This window comes from Nicrophorus vespilloides, unplaced genomic scaffold (genome assembly GCF_001412225.1).
Source record: "Nicrophorus vespilloides isolate i.1.1-1 unplaced genomic scaffold, Nicve_v1.0, whole genome shotgun sequence".
NCBI classification, from domain to species: domain Eukaryota; kingdom Metazoa; phylum Arthropoda; class Insecta; order Coleoptera; family Silphidae; genus Nicrophorus; species Nicrophorus vespilloides.
This window is the reverse complement of record NW_017100108.1, coordinates 536,358-553,104: the sequence shown is the minus strand read 5'-3', so window position 1 is coordinate 553,104 and position 16,747 is coordinate 536,358. Positions and strand designations below refer to the sequence as shown.

At 29.6% G+C, this 16,747-nt stretch overlaps 1 protein-coding gene across 2 annotated transcripts; it reads left to right on the top strand.

The window, feature by feature from the left end:
• Positions 1-590: 590 nt before the first annotated feature.
• On the top strand, positions 591-9,971 carry LOC108568362 (calcium-binding mitochondrial carrier protein SCaMC-2). 2 transcript variants are annotated; one of them, XM_017929406.1, is made up of 8 exons: positions 591-1,011; positions 1,506-1,520; positions 2,541-2,667; positions 3,251-3,338; positions 3,694-3,805; positions 8,216-8,374; positions 8,435-9,002; positions 9,063-9,971. In XM_017929406.1, the coding sequence occupies exons 1-8, from the start codon at positions 814-816 to the stop codon at positions 9,254-9,256; spliced, it is 1,461 nt and encodes a 486-aa protein (XP_017784895.1). In that variant the 5' UTR covers positions 591-813; the 3' UTR covers positions 9,257-9,971. The 2 variants fall into 2 exon arrangements, with proteins under 2 accessions (XP_017784895.1, XP_017784896.1); XM_017929407.1 differs by lacking the exon at positions 1,506-1,520.
• Positions 9,972-16,747: the final 6,776 nt, after the last annotated feature.

Here is a 16,747-nt window from a genome sequence, read left to right as displayed (position 1 = left end):
ATTAAGTAAATTAGGTCGGTCTTTATACTTTTTTTTAATATTGGCCCTATTCCTATCCCTTTTCGGGATTATCGACCCCCACAAATTTTGTTGGTTTTTCAGGATCGAACCAACGATCTTTCTTATCGGATTGTTTTTTTACGAAATTCTAATTTCAATTTTTGTCGTACTTATGTAATACAGGCAACTTAATATACATGTGATGTTCTTTCATTATATTAGGCGCTCTCTCAGAGAGCATTTACAATGCATTTTGCTAATTATTGATATAATTATGAAAAATCTTACCATAATTTTTAAAATGTAAAATGATTACCTCTATACTATTGAAATAATGTATTTTGATTATTTAAATGATTACATTTAAATTTAGTAATAATATATAAATTTTCTTTATATTAATAATTTTATTACTGTCAACGCAACTAGGTGATCTAGGTGCACCATTTTGATAATAATTGACCTCACAATGCAATGCATTTTTTTGGTATCAGATTATTCTGATATTATACAAGCGATAAAGATTATTTGAATATAAATATTATGGTTTTCAGTTGTTTTTATTGATTTATATTTGAACTGTAGACGGCGCTATTTACACGGTTACGAGGCAAGACGCAAGAGGGAGTTGTTGATCGTAGTTGGTGATTCTCAAACAGCTGTCAATTCAGGTCTTGAACACGGTAGAAGGCGCATTGCGGCAAAAAGAGGTGAAGAGACATTGTAAATGCGATCATCGCGATTCCGTTAAATAAACTGTGCGTAATCGGTGCTTTCACTTCTCGTTTTTTGCAAACAAAGTGAACGTCGACGATGCCGCACCGCACGGCCGAGGTGGACCCCATGGCTAGAAATTTACCACCCCATTACTTGCACGAATTGCCCCAGGAGGATGAGGAGCGTCTGGGCAAGCTTTTTGCCAACCTGGACAAGGACGGGGATGGCAAAATTGATATACACGATCTGTCGAGTGCACTTAGAAAGTTCGGTGTCCATCATCGGTATGCAGAGGTAAGTTGTAAATTATCACATCCTAAATTAACTCACCTTCCAAATGCCATTTATTGGACGGACGAAACCCCCTCTCGGATCGCATTAAAATTAGCAATGTGAACCTTAATACATCTTATTGTCAATATACATGTTTGGTGAATGTATTTACATAAAGTTGCCTAACAAGCCTAAATGCTGACCTTGATGTTGGCTGATGATCTCCAACCTTTGAAACTTCACGGTCTAAACGTTGCTAGAAGAACTTCCTTCTCTTAAAAATGTTACTACACGTGGAGGGAGATGGACCGGAATGTGCGTTTCACTTCCTAATACTCTCCAATCTATCAAACATAATTATCAATAACTTTTAGTACATGTTAAAAACATGTCAAAATTTACATTTTCTGATAATTAACTTCTTCATTTAAAATTTAAATATTTGTTTCTCTTCGTCCAACCCCGACGTTGACTACTCTACACTTGCATCTGGTTTACCCATTACAAAATTGGAGGAATCAGTGTTCAGAGTAAGTTTTATTTTCTTCGAATGCATTTACTTGGTTTTATGAACCTATATCCAGATGCAAACCTTCGCGATCAGTCAGGGTCAGTTGCAAAAAAAATGTTCGATGTGCATGCATGTATTGTAACCTATCTCTGGCATCTGACCCTGACTGGAGATATTGATTTTACTTAAAATGTGGTAAAACGCTGTGACACACTTGGCAAGGTTACAAATGGAAAATAGAAGAAACGCCCTTAGTACTCTGATAGATTATAATCTTAGTTAATCTTTGTTTTCCATAGAATGCATTTGCTAGCTAGTTTAATATAGTACTAGTTATATTATTTAAGTTTATGGTTTCAGGATGCAAAGTGGACCCATTTTTGTTACTAATTGTATTTTTTATAGTTCTGTCAATTCAATTCATGTTGCTCATGATTACTAAAGGAAGCCGAATTCCGTTTCATCCTGTTTGAAAGTTAACACAGTTATTTTTTAAATGATTTCGCATTTATTTTATCGATGCTTACGTATTCATTGTATGTCAACTGTTCTTGTTGCCAACCATTTTATTAATTTCGATGATACATACTCCATTTGGCCTACATCTTTCTTAATTATGTAATATCCTTAAAAACCATTTCTGAAACACATTAAACGTACACATTAAACGTTTAGGGTTAGTGATTGTAAAGGTGTCAACTGTACTAATTGAACTGTATACTAATTGTGTACATTCAAAGACACAAATCAAATTGCTTACCCAAAAAAAATGTATCCCTCACTATGAATGTTCATTCATTTATAAAGTGAACCTTGTGCAAATAACTTTAGTTGGACAACTCTATTTCTATGGATTCTAGTTTGATAAACTTATAATAAAATGTTGAATTTAGTCTAAATTGCTTAATTATCGACTTTACATACATTGTCTGAAGACTTTACAACGATAAGTACTGCAGATTCCACTGAGATAACAATCTCTAGGCAGAATAATGTCTTTTTGCGTATATAACATAATTTAACCTTTTTGTGTTTGCAGAAATTCTTGCAGCAGTCGGACACTGATAAGAGTGGCGATATTTCACTCGCCGACTTCATCTATTATGTCAGGGAGCACGAGAAGAAGTTGAAGCTGCATTTCTCAAACTTGGATAAAAATAAAGATGGTGAGACATATTAATATAAACATACTGAAATACACATTTGCCTTTGGCAAATTTGTAATCAAAATGTGAACGTAAATTGTACAGTAATAACTTACTTGGTGAATTTTCACTTTTATTACTATCGATGCAACTGGTTACTGAGCTAAAATTAGAGTTATGTGTTCAAATTATATAATCAGAATATTGATATGCAAACTATATTTGCACATCATTTTTTTGAATGCAGAAGTTTATTTACGTTAACGAATATATTTAATTACGAAAATAATTCCTTGTTATTTGTCGGATAAGCAGTTTTTATTATATGTTTTCGCTTAATATTTTACACATGTGTCTATTTATTATAGAACAAACAAAAAAGGCTATCGATTTATTGTTATGTACTTGAAAAATGATATTATTTTTGTATTGTTTACCAACTCTTAATATTTTGGTGTTTACTCGTTACGCAATACTATAATAAAATAGTAATAATTGTTTGTTATATTTTGTATAATATTGAGTTTTGAGTAAAAACCTTATATTATAGATATTTTTGTTAGGATTTCCTAATAAATTCTAAACATATGTTATTAATTTCTAGGTAAAATAGATTTGGAGGAACTGATAAGGGCGTTCCATGAGCTGGGAATTCCACTGGATAAAAGCGAGGCCCGGAATCTGTTACAGAGGTATCTGTCAAATTAGTACGTTTTTATTTTTTCTTTTTCATTCTTTAGGCTTTGTCGTGCTGCTTAAAGTTTGTATTATAATCTCAGTCAATTCTATTTGTAGCAGGTTCTAAAAATATTCGCATACTCTGGGCCACCAGACACTTTCATGCACCATTCTATATCAACTCTACGTGTTATTGTTTTCATTGTAGTTCGATTAGTTGTCTACGTTGAATTGTTTATAGCTAACTGTGTGGTTAATATAAACATACTTATACAGTTACTCTAATTTATATTCTTATTTATCATTTATATTATTTTTATTTCACATTCGATAGGAAACTTGTTATTTCTTTTTATTGTTTAATTTCAGAATGGATCAAGACGGGAGCCTAAATATCAGCTTTGACGAATGGAGGGACTACTTACTATTGGCACCGAGCTGCGATATCCATCAATTAATCCATTATTGGCGACATTCTACTGTAAGTAAATACCTATTGCTAAAAATATTTTATTGATTTATTTCGATATTATTAATTATAAATAATACAGTTTATTCAATAATAGTTTTACCGTAAAATACTAATATTTGTAGCTAATTGTCTTTTATTAACGGACTCGATTAATATAACCTGAATTTTGTATTGGAGTAAATACAAATAGCCAACATTTGTTTCGATGTGTAAGAAACTTCTTCATTGTCTTTTTTTTATATAAAAAATAGAAATAATGAAAATAATTTCATTCTTCATAAAATTATCACAAAATAATCTCATTTCATGATTAGATAGGGAAATTTTAAAATCGTATTGTTTTATTGAAACGTGGTCTCAGTTATTCATTAAAATTTCAACGAATCTATTGTAATTGCGTCAAGCGGTGTTCTTTCTATTCAGGATTAATGAAAAGCGCAGAAGAAGATGATCACGCGGTAATGGATATGTTTTTAAATTTATTTATTTATTAAATTTATATTCGTGCATAATATTTTTCTTCAATTTATTTTATGGAATGTGTAGCATTTGTGTTCTTGTTATCATCATTGTATAATAATTAGATACCGAAAATGTTTACCGTGTAGGATGAATTGCCAATTGATGCGAAAACATATTATACCGATTTCTGATTAGTAAATATTTTTCATAATATTTTTTTTGCATACTTTTTTCCATTATTTGTACAGCAATATTTCGCATATTGAGGTTAATCGGTTCCTCCAATATCCCGCAATGTTTGATACCGGACTAAGCGAAGACTGTATACAGAAAAAAAACAAATTTTAGATTTTTTTAGTATTTATTTTTCACAAATAAAGTTTAGATGATAGTCGATTCCGTTTAATCGGGACACATCGGGACTAGTACATTTTGTCCCGATGCATACATATTAAAAAATAGTATACATACTACATAATAGAAAATTATATACATTCTGGAACAATAAATATGTTAGTATCAGGCGCGGTCCGTTCATAGATGCGGTTGAAACACAGCATCCATGCGCATGGGTAGCATGCGCCGCATACACAACATCCATGGATCCTGTGGTTACGCCGCATCCATGGACCGGCCCCATGGTAATTCATTCACACATGATTACTGTCCCGATTAAACGAATATTGTATCGAAAAAGCGAAGTAAATTTGTGTTATTTCCTTAGTTTTGTCCCTAATAAGCGGTTGTCTCAATTAAGCGGAATCGACTGAAATTTTCAAACAGTACTGAACAAAGCCGCACGCTTTGTACTTAAATTGTAAATTTAGTAATAAAGATTTCAATAATTTGAGATTTTAATAATAGGTTCATTAAAATAAATGAGACTTGGTGGAAATTGCCCATTGTATTAGGTTGTGTAATAAAATTGAAGCAGATAAGTTCGTAGAGTAAGAAAACGACTTGCGATTGCATATATATGGGTCTACATCGCAAGCCCGACAACCGAAATCCCGAATATATCAATATCTTGACAACCATAATACCGACTATATCGAAAATTTCTACAATAAAATTTTTAAATTATTTCTGAGCGTAGTCACCTTGTGCTACATTTTTATTATTAATAACAATAAATTGTTATTAATTTATTTGATTTTGTTGAATTATATGAAATAATCTTAAATACAATTAGATTATTAATTGTTGTTATTTATTATTAATAACAATTTAAAAGTGACTACGCTCCGGAATAATTTAAAAATGTTATCGAAAACATTTTCGATATAGTCGGGATTTTGACACAGTCGGGATTTCTAACGTCGGGAATTTATTGTTATATATATATGCGACATATTACTGTTGTCATTATTAAATACAACAATTAAAAGCAAAAGAATCGATAGATATCTTGGTTATTCCAAAATATTGTATACAATTATAACCTGTTTTTTAATTTCTGAAATTATATAATGATCTCATTCATTGACGGGTTTCACTCAGTTTCACTATTATGAACGTGGATTTGTTTTAACACATCAATGACCTACTTTTACCGAATTCCAATCTTGCATACACCATTTCGGTGTATTTGCAATCACAGTTAGACATTACACTATTAATTGATTGCCAAGTAGTGTTTTTTTTATGATTTAAAATATAATCAATTGTGTAAGGTGATTGTTGCGATGACTTGTCGGAGAATGGAGGAAAGCGCTTATGACCCTGAAACTTACTGCCGCTGACGTAGTTCGTTCTCAACCAATGGAGTTGCACGATTGCTGACAAGCCTTCTCATGATAATACTACAACGTGCAAATAATATAGATCAAATATGTAGACGTTGCATGCATGCTTTTTTTAAATTTATTTGTAATATGTGTAGATATAATTATTACTATTGTGTCTGTTCTGCGAAATTATAAAAGATTATCGCAATCCATGGAAATGAGATAAGGTCAAAGTAACATTTTTTTATAATAAATTAATATGAAAGTGTGCGCTGGCTTAGCATGAATTGTAAATTTTAAAGTTCACATAATTGTTAATTTGTTACCCATTACTAAATATATTCTTAAATAATTATATTAGCAAATAATACTAATACAAATTTATACCATCCATCATAAATTAGGTTATATTTTTTTATTCTTACTTAAAAAACAGTTTATATCTGTTTTCAATATTATCTCAAAAATTCCGTTTAAAAAAAATCGCAAAACCTGATTCATAATTATATATAATGTATTATTCTGTAGTTATTGGTTATATTATATTATTTTCAAGAAGTATTTTTTGTCTAAATAAATTATTTGAAATTTGAAGATTATTACAAATATATCTTAATGATAAAAATACTTAAATATATAAGCATAAATCATATATGTTGAATTCTAGTTAAAAAAACAAATAAAGATTAATACGGCAGTTGTTATGGAGAGATATGGAAAGTATCATTGACTATCATTGACTTAGTCTGAACATATGGGATGAAAATATTATGCTCACATGTAAATGGGTTTATTTGCGCGTGTTATATGGGTATTTTTTTTAGCAAATAAATAAAATACAACTTGGAAATAGAGTCCATTGTGTAAATTTTTCCATATATGTTTATGAACCGTTAGTAATGGACTATGTATATCTGAATATGTCCTGCATAGTAATTTTCGTTCTCGATTCAGACCTTTGGACGGGAGCTTTGCGTTTAGTCAGATGGCCTGTGCGATAATAACCGCAGAGATAACTCGTCGCCGACACGTCACTGCCCCACCTCCATGTGAACCGCTTAATACCGGCCTCTCACTTTGTCTCTCTCTCGTATGCATATCTATTCCATTCATTTGTTATAAGTTTCAGTTAGCATCAGAAATTGGCAGTGGTGTCAACTAGCCTGTAACTCTCTCTACTCTTGCTCGGCTGACTCAATGTCTGTTATCGTTACACAGTTGACCCGCTGCTAATAACATTATCTGTGATAATAATATTTAAGTAGATTATATTTTTCGGGAATTTGCTCGTGTGATATTTAGTGGTGCAAAATGTACGGACAAGAAACAACGAATCCGTTACCGGATACCTTCGAGGATTTTCTATTATTTTTTAACCAGTTACTGTCGAAGGTAATTATTGTCCGCTTATCAAATTATTTTTTTTTCACGAATAGTCAATAAGAATTATAGATAATTGTAGCGAACGGAGAAAGTGATAGACATGCAGTAGGAAACGAGTGGAATTTTCTAGACGACCTTGAGACATCTGGGGGACCCCTTAGCAACAGTAACTTTTAACGAAATTTATTTAAAAAAAAAACTTAATAATTTGTGCGAATCACGCATTTATGATAAAATGTAGTCGTACTTTAATAATTAAAAATATATTTTCGACTCGTGCGCCTGTATGTAGAGGTTGCCAAATGTTATATAAATATGCGCGTCGTTTTGCTAAATTAAGCCGATCATTTGGGCAGGTGGTTATCCGGAACTTTAAATTTTCAGCTTCAGTATTTTGTATTATGTGTACCAACACGCATTTGTTACTAATAAAAATTCTATATAAAATATCTGCAATAAGTGCAATCATTTAAAACAAATTGTAGGCGGAATAAAGATTGGTTGCTAGGTTTCTGTATTATTAGCTTTAAAACATTGTTTATGAACAATTTCACAATAGTTTGTCAAGATTTTTGACACATTATAATTTTTCTTTATTACTTATATTTGTTAATTTATATATAAAGCATGACTATTTTTTATGAGATAACGTATTTCTTCAATAAGCTACATGGAAATTTTGTGCATAGGGTGAGATTTGTGTAGCATTTTTTCTAACTTCTTAAATGCTAAGATATATTTCATGGTACTTTGTTGGACTTTATAGCAATGAAATATAGTTTTTAAATATTGAAGCAACTTATTCAACTAAATTGCAATATTTATGTATATTTTTTCTTATTTATAGTATTTGGACATTGGGGAGGATATGAACGTCCCTGATGATTTTACTCAAAATGAAATGCAAACTGGGATGTGGTGGCGACATTTGGCAGCCGGTGGCATAGCGGGAGCAGTATCACGTACATGTACTGCCCCATTAGATAGGCTTAAAGTATTTCTTCAGGTATGTGAAAATCATCAAATAATTGAACTATTTACCTTACTTATATTCTAAATATTACAGGTTCAACAGAGCAAGCAACGAATAGGAGATTGTTTCAGCAATATGGTCAAAGAAGGTGGTGTGCAAGGCTTGTGGAGAGGCAACGGAATAAACGTGTTAAAGATTGCACCTGAATCGGCAATAAAGTTTGCAGCTTATGAACAGGTCAAGAGATTTATCAAGGGCGACTCTAAACATCAGCTAGGCATTTACGAAAGATTCTGTGCCGGAGCCCTAGCAGGAGGAATTAGCCAATCCGCAATTTATCCACTAGAGGTGCTAAAAACTCGTTTAGCTTTAAGAAAAACTGGCCAATACAAAGGAATTATGGATGCAGCATACAAAATTTACGTCCAAGAAGGCATCATGAGTTTTTATCGTGGTTACATTCCAAATATTCTCGGCATCATTCCATATGCCGGAATTGATCTAGCAGTATACGAGACACTGAAAAAGAAATATCTTCAGGCCCATGCTAGCGAGCAGCCCAGTTTCTATTTACTTTTAGCATGTGGAAGTATTTCGAGCACTTTGGGTCAAATGTGCTCGTATCCATTAGCTTTGATCAGGACTAGATTACAAGCTCAAGGTAAGAATATCAAAGAGATTGGATTTTAAACAAAAGTAATTAATGATTTCGACATTTCAGTTGTAACAGAAGCAACCGTAGATAGATCGAGCGTCTCCATGACAGGGGTATTTAAGACGATCATAAAAAAAGAGGGAGTCCTGGGTTTATATAGAGGCATAACACCAAATTTCATAAAAGTTATGCCTGCAGTGAGCATCAGCTATGTTGTCTACGAGTATTCCAGCAGAGTACTCGGTGTAAATATGACATGATGCAAAAGCTTACTAGGAAAATTTATGATTAATTTAATAAATTTCTTCTCATCCACACCATTTAGCGCGACATGCGCTATTAACCATGTAGTAGCAGCGGTCTCGGTACATTGGCAACCTCGGCCCAAATGGCCATAAAGATGTTTTCTCTAGCAATTCCAATATTTATAACTATTGTGATTTGCCTAGCTAATTTATTTATTTGTACAGAATTATTGTTACTTTATTTCTTATACATATATCTGAGCTATAAGTAATTAGGATTTTATCTATTTTTTAATGAATTATTAGCTAATATTTACCTAATCGTCGTTTTTTGACATTTTAAACAAAGAAGAATTACATGTTTTAAATAGGCGTGTTAAATATTTACATAAAGTCATCATTGAAGCATCCACATATTAAAGTGTCTTTTTTTAACTACTGTGTAGTTTCGTTACAAAACGTCATTTTTATATAAATACATTTTAGCAGTGTTAACGCAAATTGTTACTGTTTTAATAAATATTATCAAAACTTTTGTACACCTTGATGGCTCTTCCTCTTTCAATCAATGTATCTTCAATTTAATACTACATGTATAGTTTGATCATCGTATAATTAATTCTCATAATACCAAAGACATGCAAATAGAATATAACGAAATGTTTGTAACGAATTCGTACAATGGTATTCAAAATAAAATATCTGGTTATCTAGTAGTAAATTCTTTATACAAATGGATAAAATTATTAAAATATGAAATATATGATGTACTTAATATTTTAATATTCCATGTATTTGTATGTTTACAATAATAAATATTCCTGACTATACATAATTTAAAAATCACAATGTTATTTTACTCTACCTTTCTGTCACCGTTCACGTTTATTTAAAAATGTTTGCTGATAATATAGCTTTCCGTACATAAAGATTTCTCAAAGAAAAATAATATCAAATATAATGTGTTTATAATAAATACTTTAATTTTTTTTTGGACCCGCGACATTTTTGAATTTTGTCTCATGCAATTTTTGAATCTGGAACCTCGCAATTTTTTATCTCTTGCTAAACTACGCTGATCATGTTGTCTAACGTTGATTACTCGATGAAACTCATATTCGAAAATGGTTTACAAAATTTAATCTGAGAAAAAACCATTTCACAGATAATTCAGACTTAATATATTACAAGTATATATTATACTATATACCAGGGGTTGCCAACAAGTCGATCGTTACTAAATATTTATATTATTTTTTACATAAGTAGATATATAAATTAGCATGTAATTCACACCTCCACCATTTAGACTACGCCCATCACAACAAGTCGATCGCGACACATTTTTAAGATAAAGGGTAGAATCTTATGTACACAAAAGTTGGCCACCCTTGCTATATAGTATGTGTAAACTATATACTAATTGACATTGGTTGCTTAGATGTTGATTGATGAGACTACTTCTTGGAGGTAGCAAGAAGAAAAAAATTGACAAATAACAAAAAAAAATACATACAATACTCCAATTATAATAGGACTTATACAAAAACAATTTAAAAAAAAAATCGGTGCTCGAATTTCAACTTTTCTTTCTGGTTTTTCACAAAAAAATACAAAATAAAAAAAAATGTAAAAATAAGATCTCCAAAAAAAAATTTCAGAATATTACATAAATCTTTAATATTAAAAAATAAAATTAAGCAAGAAGAATTAATTTCTTCGGTTTTTTGAAAATATTTTATGAATTGATTTTTCTATTACAATTTTTATTTCATCTCCATTGACAATTACTTCCGGTTTTGTTGAAAAGTTGAGATACGAAAACAAAACGGTTTAAGTCAGTTTTTTACTAGAAATGTGACTAAATTTCATTTATACTATATTCAGTTTTTGTTACATCTTCACCTCTTCCTATCGCGAATGACAAAATTTTCCAAAAATGCAATACAGTACTTATTCCTTTAAGAAAAATTTTGGTTACCTCTTTAACCAAACTATGGAAATAAAGAAAGTAAATTATTATATAATATTTATTGGACTTATGATCAATTGCTTTTTCTAGCACTTTACTTTTTCTGTAATTATTATTGTATGAAAATGTTAAATTATGTTTTTTTTGTATTGTTGCAATAATAATTATTCTACGTTTCTTAAAAATAATGAGAATTCGTCGCCGAGTTCTCCCAAGTAATTAGTGATTTGCGAGAGAATTTTGTTGGTCCATAGAGATTGAATTACTGTTTATATTTTTTTGTAATTTTCGCAAGCGCCAATACATTTTGTAGTTTCAGTTTTCTTTAATCGAGTAATGATTAACTTGTTGCTAATATTTTCTTCATTAATTATGTATTGGTCACCAGCATATTTTACACGCAAAATACAATTTTAATAATCAGAACAAGAAAATTAAATTACAAACTACATTTTAAAGGAAAGCAATTTCACGGAAATGCCTTCATTGCCGAATTATTTTTATTCGCTCCACCTCGAGCTAAAACGAAGCAAGATTTTTCGAATAAACACAATTACTTTAATTAAGCAAATGCAAAATTCTTTAAGAAATTTTAAAAGTATGTTTAATAATTTATTATATTCTACTTAGCTTAATAATTGTATGAATATGGAAAGTATTGTATTAATATTTATTACGTTTATTTCCGAAAACGGAACAATTTCAAACATTTTGTGCATTTCAGAATCTTAAAAAGCTCACTTAGTGAATCTGCATAAGAACAACACCCAGAAGAGATTTACAATTGATTATTGATTGCGCAACACATAGTTTTATATTGCAACGTATTCTAGGTTCTTTCAATACCAATAGATCCACAGATGTTACATAAACAGGTGTTGAGGTATTGAGGTGTTATGTATTGGAATAAATGGAAATTATGTAGAGAAATTACAAAATGATAAAAATTACTTGAATTATAATTTTGAAGAAAATCTACAGGAAAGAGGAATTACCATTTAATTTGGTTGGTCAAGGGATGAATCTTGATAGTCCATATCATCTGATGTTGATTGATGGAACCTCGATTAACCAGCAAAGTTTCGCATAACGAGGGACGAGGAGAAGAGAAGTCCCGGATTGTGCGCTTGTTACATCATTTTTTCAAACTTGTGTTCAGACAAATTATGTGATTTTTGTGTGTGCAAAGTTTAATAACCCTTTCAAAAATGTCTTCGAAGCAAAAGCAGCAAGAAGACAACCATAAGAGAATTACAAATAATTAGGTATGTATCATAAATGATAAACTAATTACAGTGGAACCTCGCTTAACGAGCACCTCGCATAACGACCATTTCACTTAACGAGCAAAACAACTTGTAAGAAAAATTACTCGAAAAATGTAACGCATTATCGTATATTATTACATATATTTATATGGGAAAAATTGTTTGATTATACGATTCAAAATCCGGAAATTTTGGAACATTAAATATTACTTTATTTAGTATTTTTGTTATCTGTAATTATTTATATAATTTACTTATTATAAAAAATAAAAATATTATGATCAATATTTTTTTTTTGTATTTCCAATCATTAGGAATTATTACTACAAACACTAATTATTATTAACTGGTAACTTGTTTAATTATAAAATATATATTCTTGAATATGTTATAAATTTAAAAAATATAAAATAAATCAAAACAAATGTTGTAATATTTTTATTTCATTCTTTTGTAGCTATAATTATTCATTGTTGTCTTTTTGTTGCATTTAATAATTGCAGAAAATTGATATTATTATCAATATTCTAGAAATAGAGTAACTAAAGCTTAAAATATTCAATATATTATATGACGACATACTCAAACTTTTAATGATTATGCTTGCTCGAGAACCTAAACATATAGTTTCGTTTAATTTTCTAAAGTAGTTTGTAGGATAGTATTTTAATTTGAAATATATACTTCAAATAAAATTGTAATCACACATTGTTTTTATTATTTTACATGAAAATATTTTTTTGGTTTTATTTGAGAAAAACAACAACGCTGCAATTGTGCACCATTTTCCTGCTAAAAAATGTAGATTGCTTTCACAGTATATTTCATGACCGTACGCAATGTTTTAGGTTGTTTGACTTGATTGTTCTTCTATATGTCTGGTGCCATTAAATCAAAAGAACGCAGATGTCAAAATAAATTCAGTATTTCTCTATAAGAACCATACCTTCTGATTATCTTTGACTGCTGAACATAAAAAACATGACCAATACAGGACTACGATAATTATTTCTGGCAAAATTTCTGTGTATGAAAAAAAGAAGTTTCAAAGGCAATTGATTCTGATAGAAGATTTAGCGTGCGACGTGTCTTCGACGGTATGTGACAATCTTATAAAACTACGAACCCACATGGACATAATTAGTTTCATAACAATACTTATGAAAAATAATGTCGTTTTAAAAATGATCAAATTGAAAATGAGAAAGTTGATAAAATTTATTTCAGAATCAATAAACCAATGTAAGTATCACTTTTTTTTGGGCAATTTCAACTGGGCAATTGTTTATAGGCCAAGAAATATTATATAACATGACAAAAATATATTAATTATAAAATGTAATTTTCTTGCAAAAAAATTAAGAGTAGAAGAATTCAAATTATCAGGTAATTTCATTTTGGATCTTTTCTAAGAACTATACCGGAATATCTGAAAATCATTTCTGGTTCAATAAAAGTGACAATTAAAAAATTTCCCGAAATAATATTTTTTAAGGTAGCACTTAATAATACATTAACATTTCTTAAAATTATGTTTAGAGTTCAGACATATGGAAAAGCATTCCATATATTAAAGGATATAATGTTTAAAAAATTATAATAGATTATTATTAATAAACAAAAAAAATAATAATTTTGTTTTTATTTATATGTCAATAAATAATGAATTTAATTCTTTTATATTAAAAAGATCAACTTGCATTTATTTATTACATTAAAATGTATAACATCTAAAATACTATTTTTTTACACTTTAATCGACGATTTTATATAATTGTATAATATATTATTAATTGCACACTTTGTAGTTAGCATTTGCAATCATTTATTACATAAAATTATGAAAAGGTAATGACCGAGATAATACGGCTTTAAATGTTATATTTATGGATGAACTAATAATTTAAAGTTGACATACAGCACATGTCAATTAGTTTATTACTAATTATATCTAAAGTTAACAACTACAACTGAAACATTATTGTATTAAGTATTGCATCCGTACTTCAGAAAAACAACTGATCGTCCGCAGTTGGCATTTCACTAAACGAAAGATCCGAAAACGATATAGTGTTGTATTAAGAGATGTCCTGTCAATCTGCAGGACTGTCTTCATTGATGGAGATGGCTCTACCTTAAAGAAATGTAATTGTAAACTAAGACAAGTCTTCAATGCCGACCAGATTCTGCGATTGCTGCGTTGTTTGCTTAGCTTTTGTGTGTCGATGTATTCAAGTAGGTTTCTGGAACGCAACGTGCGAAATTAAATAATCATACAAGAGTGTAGTATATAATGTTAAAAATATAACATTTCTCGACTTATAATTTTGAAGGCGAAATCGCGAAGCAAGGTAAGTTACATATATTAATCAGAACTTTATTTTTTATTGTATAAAAGTACAAATCGTATATCTAGCTTCTCGGTGGTAGTACATCAACCCCACTCGTATGAAAAGGTTCTTCCTTTTAGTCGCGGTTCCCTAATTTGAAGTGAAACTTGCAGATGAGCCTATGAATATAGGAGAGAACTCGCCAAAAATCTTCGCCAGAAAGTTTTCGGAGATCGCGTTAATTGACACTGAAAATTGCAAAAAAAAAACTCTACATATACGTGGGGTCTAAAAAAAGTTCGCTAAGTTGGCTGGAAAAAAACAAAATAAAAACAATTTTATTTTAATATTTTTAAATTTCATTTTTTTCTAATTTTTCTACATAATTTCCATTTATTTCAATACATTTCTTAAGTCAGTAGAGACACCTTTCAAAACATTCCTCAAAATCGGCTTTTTGGAGTTTTTCAACTTTTAATTAATGATCTCTTCATTAGAACTGAAGACTCTTTACTTCATTTTTTTAAATTTTCAGAAACAGAAATCACAAGGCGCTATGTCGATAGAATAAGGTGCTGTGCAAATTTCATTGACGCCAGAGAACACAAGAAAGCATATGAAGCTAGGTGATACAATTTTAGGAATGATTGATTTTGGCGAAACAAGGAAAATAATACAAAGATAGTTGGTATAAATTTTATTTATAATATTTATACCAGAATATATTTATAATAGAATTTTCTTCAATAATTTTTAATATTACAAATTATCATCAATAGCATTCTTTTTATACAATAAAATACTCTTTCAAATAATATATCATAAAGGTAACAAAAACGGATAGATAACTTTAACATTTCCTTTCATTACATTTGTAATAATACAAAAATATACCAATCCTGTGTGTATTTTATTTATTTCATAATAAATCCACCACCATGACTCTAATAGTTAGATATAGTTTAATACAAAAAGTGCTCAAAATAAATCCGCATTTTCGTCCAGCGAAGATGCATCATCTTCTGCCATAATTCCATCCACTCTTTTTCGCTCACTCTCCATTCGAAGTCTACAAGTTTTCATTCTCTTGATTTGTTTTTTTAGTTTTACCCTAAACCACATTTACATATTGTTTTTATTTACTTAGAATACAATTTATATGGAAGAGTATATTAATATATTTACAATTAAAATTTTAAAACTAATATTAGTTAGAAGAAGTGAACCCATTGTAAAAATAAAATTATTTTCTTTTCCAAGTCAAATAGTTGTTTAGCTCTTCTAGCCTGTTTCATTTGTAAATAGTACAAATGCGTTTCTAAATCGTGAATTGAATATTTATGTTTTTCAATTCATGATTTTTTGACAAAAATAAATTTAAAAATTTCTATAAATTAAGTTGAGTTTTATTTAGCTTCAGATTTCCGATAGGAATTAAATCTGGGTAGTATCTTCGTGTTATTTATTTAAATTATTTAATGTGGCAGTATGAATTGTGTTGAATAAAAGAAATATATAATTATTTCGTTTTATACTAAACATTTGAAAGTTAATAGAACTGCAGTTGTAAAACCGGATCATATTGAACGTTTGTTTATATAGAGAAGTTATTACAGTATCAAATAATCTTGTGCGTTAGAGTTTTTGAGACGAGGATAGATCGAGCAGTTCCTAGATCAAACTAAAATGGCATATGGGTATTTTGGATGATAATAATTGTTATTTATTTAACATAGTTATTGGTCAAAATTATGACCAAAGGGTTATCGATCAAAACGATAATTATTTAATTGAATGTCGTAAAAAGTATAAATAATGATTTCTGTTTTTGATTTTTTTAATAAAGAAAAAATATGTTAAAATAAATATAGTTTATTTCTCATGGCGTTATTAAACCAACTACTATTGTTAAAAATAATAAAAATGCATGAAATGA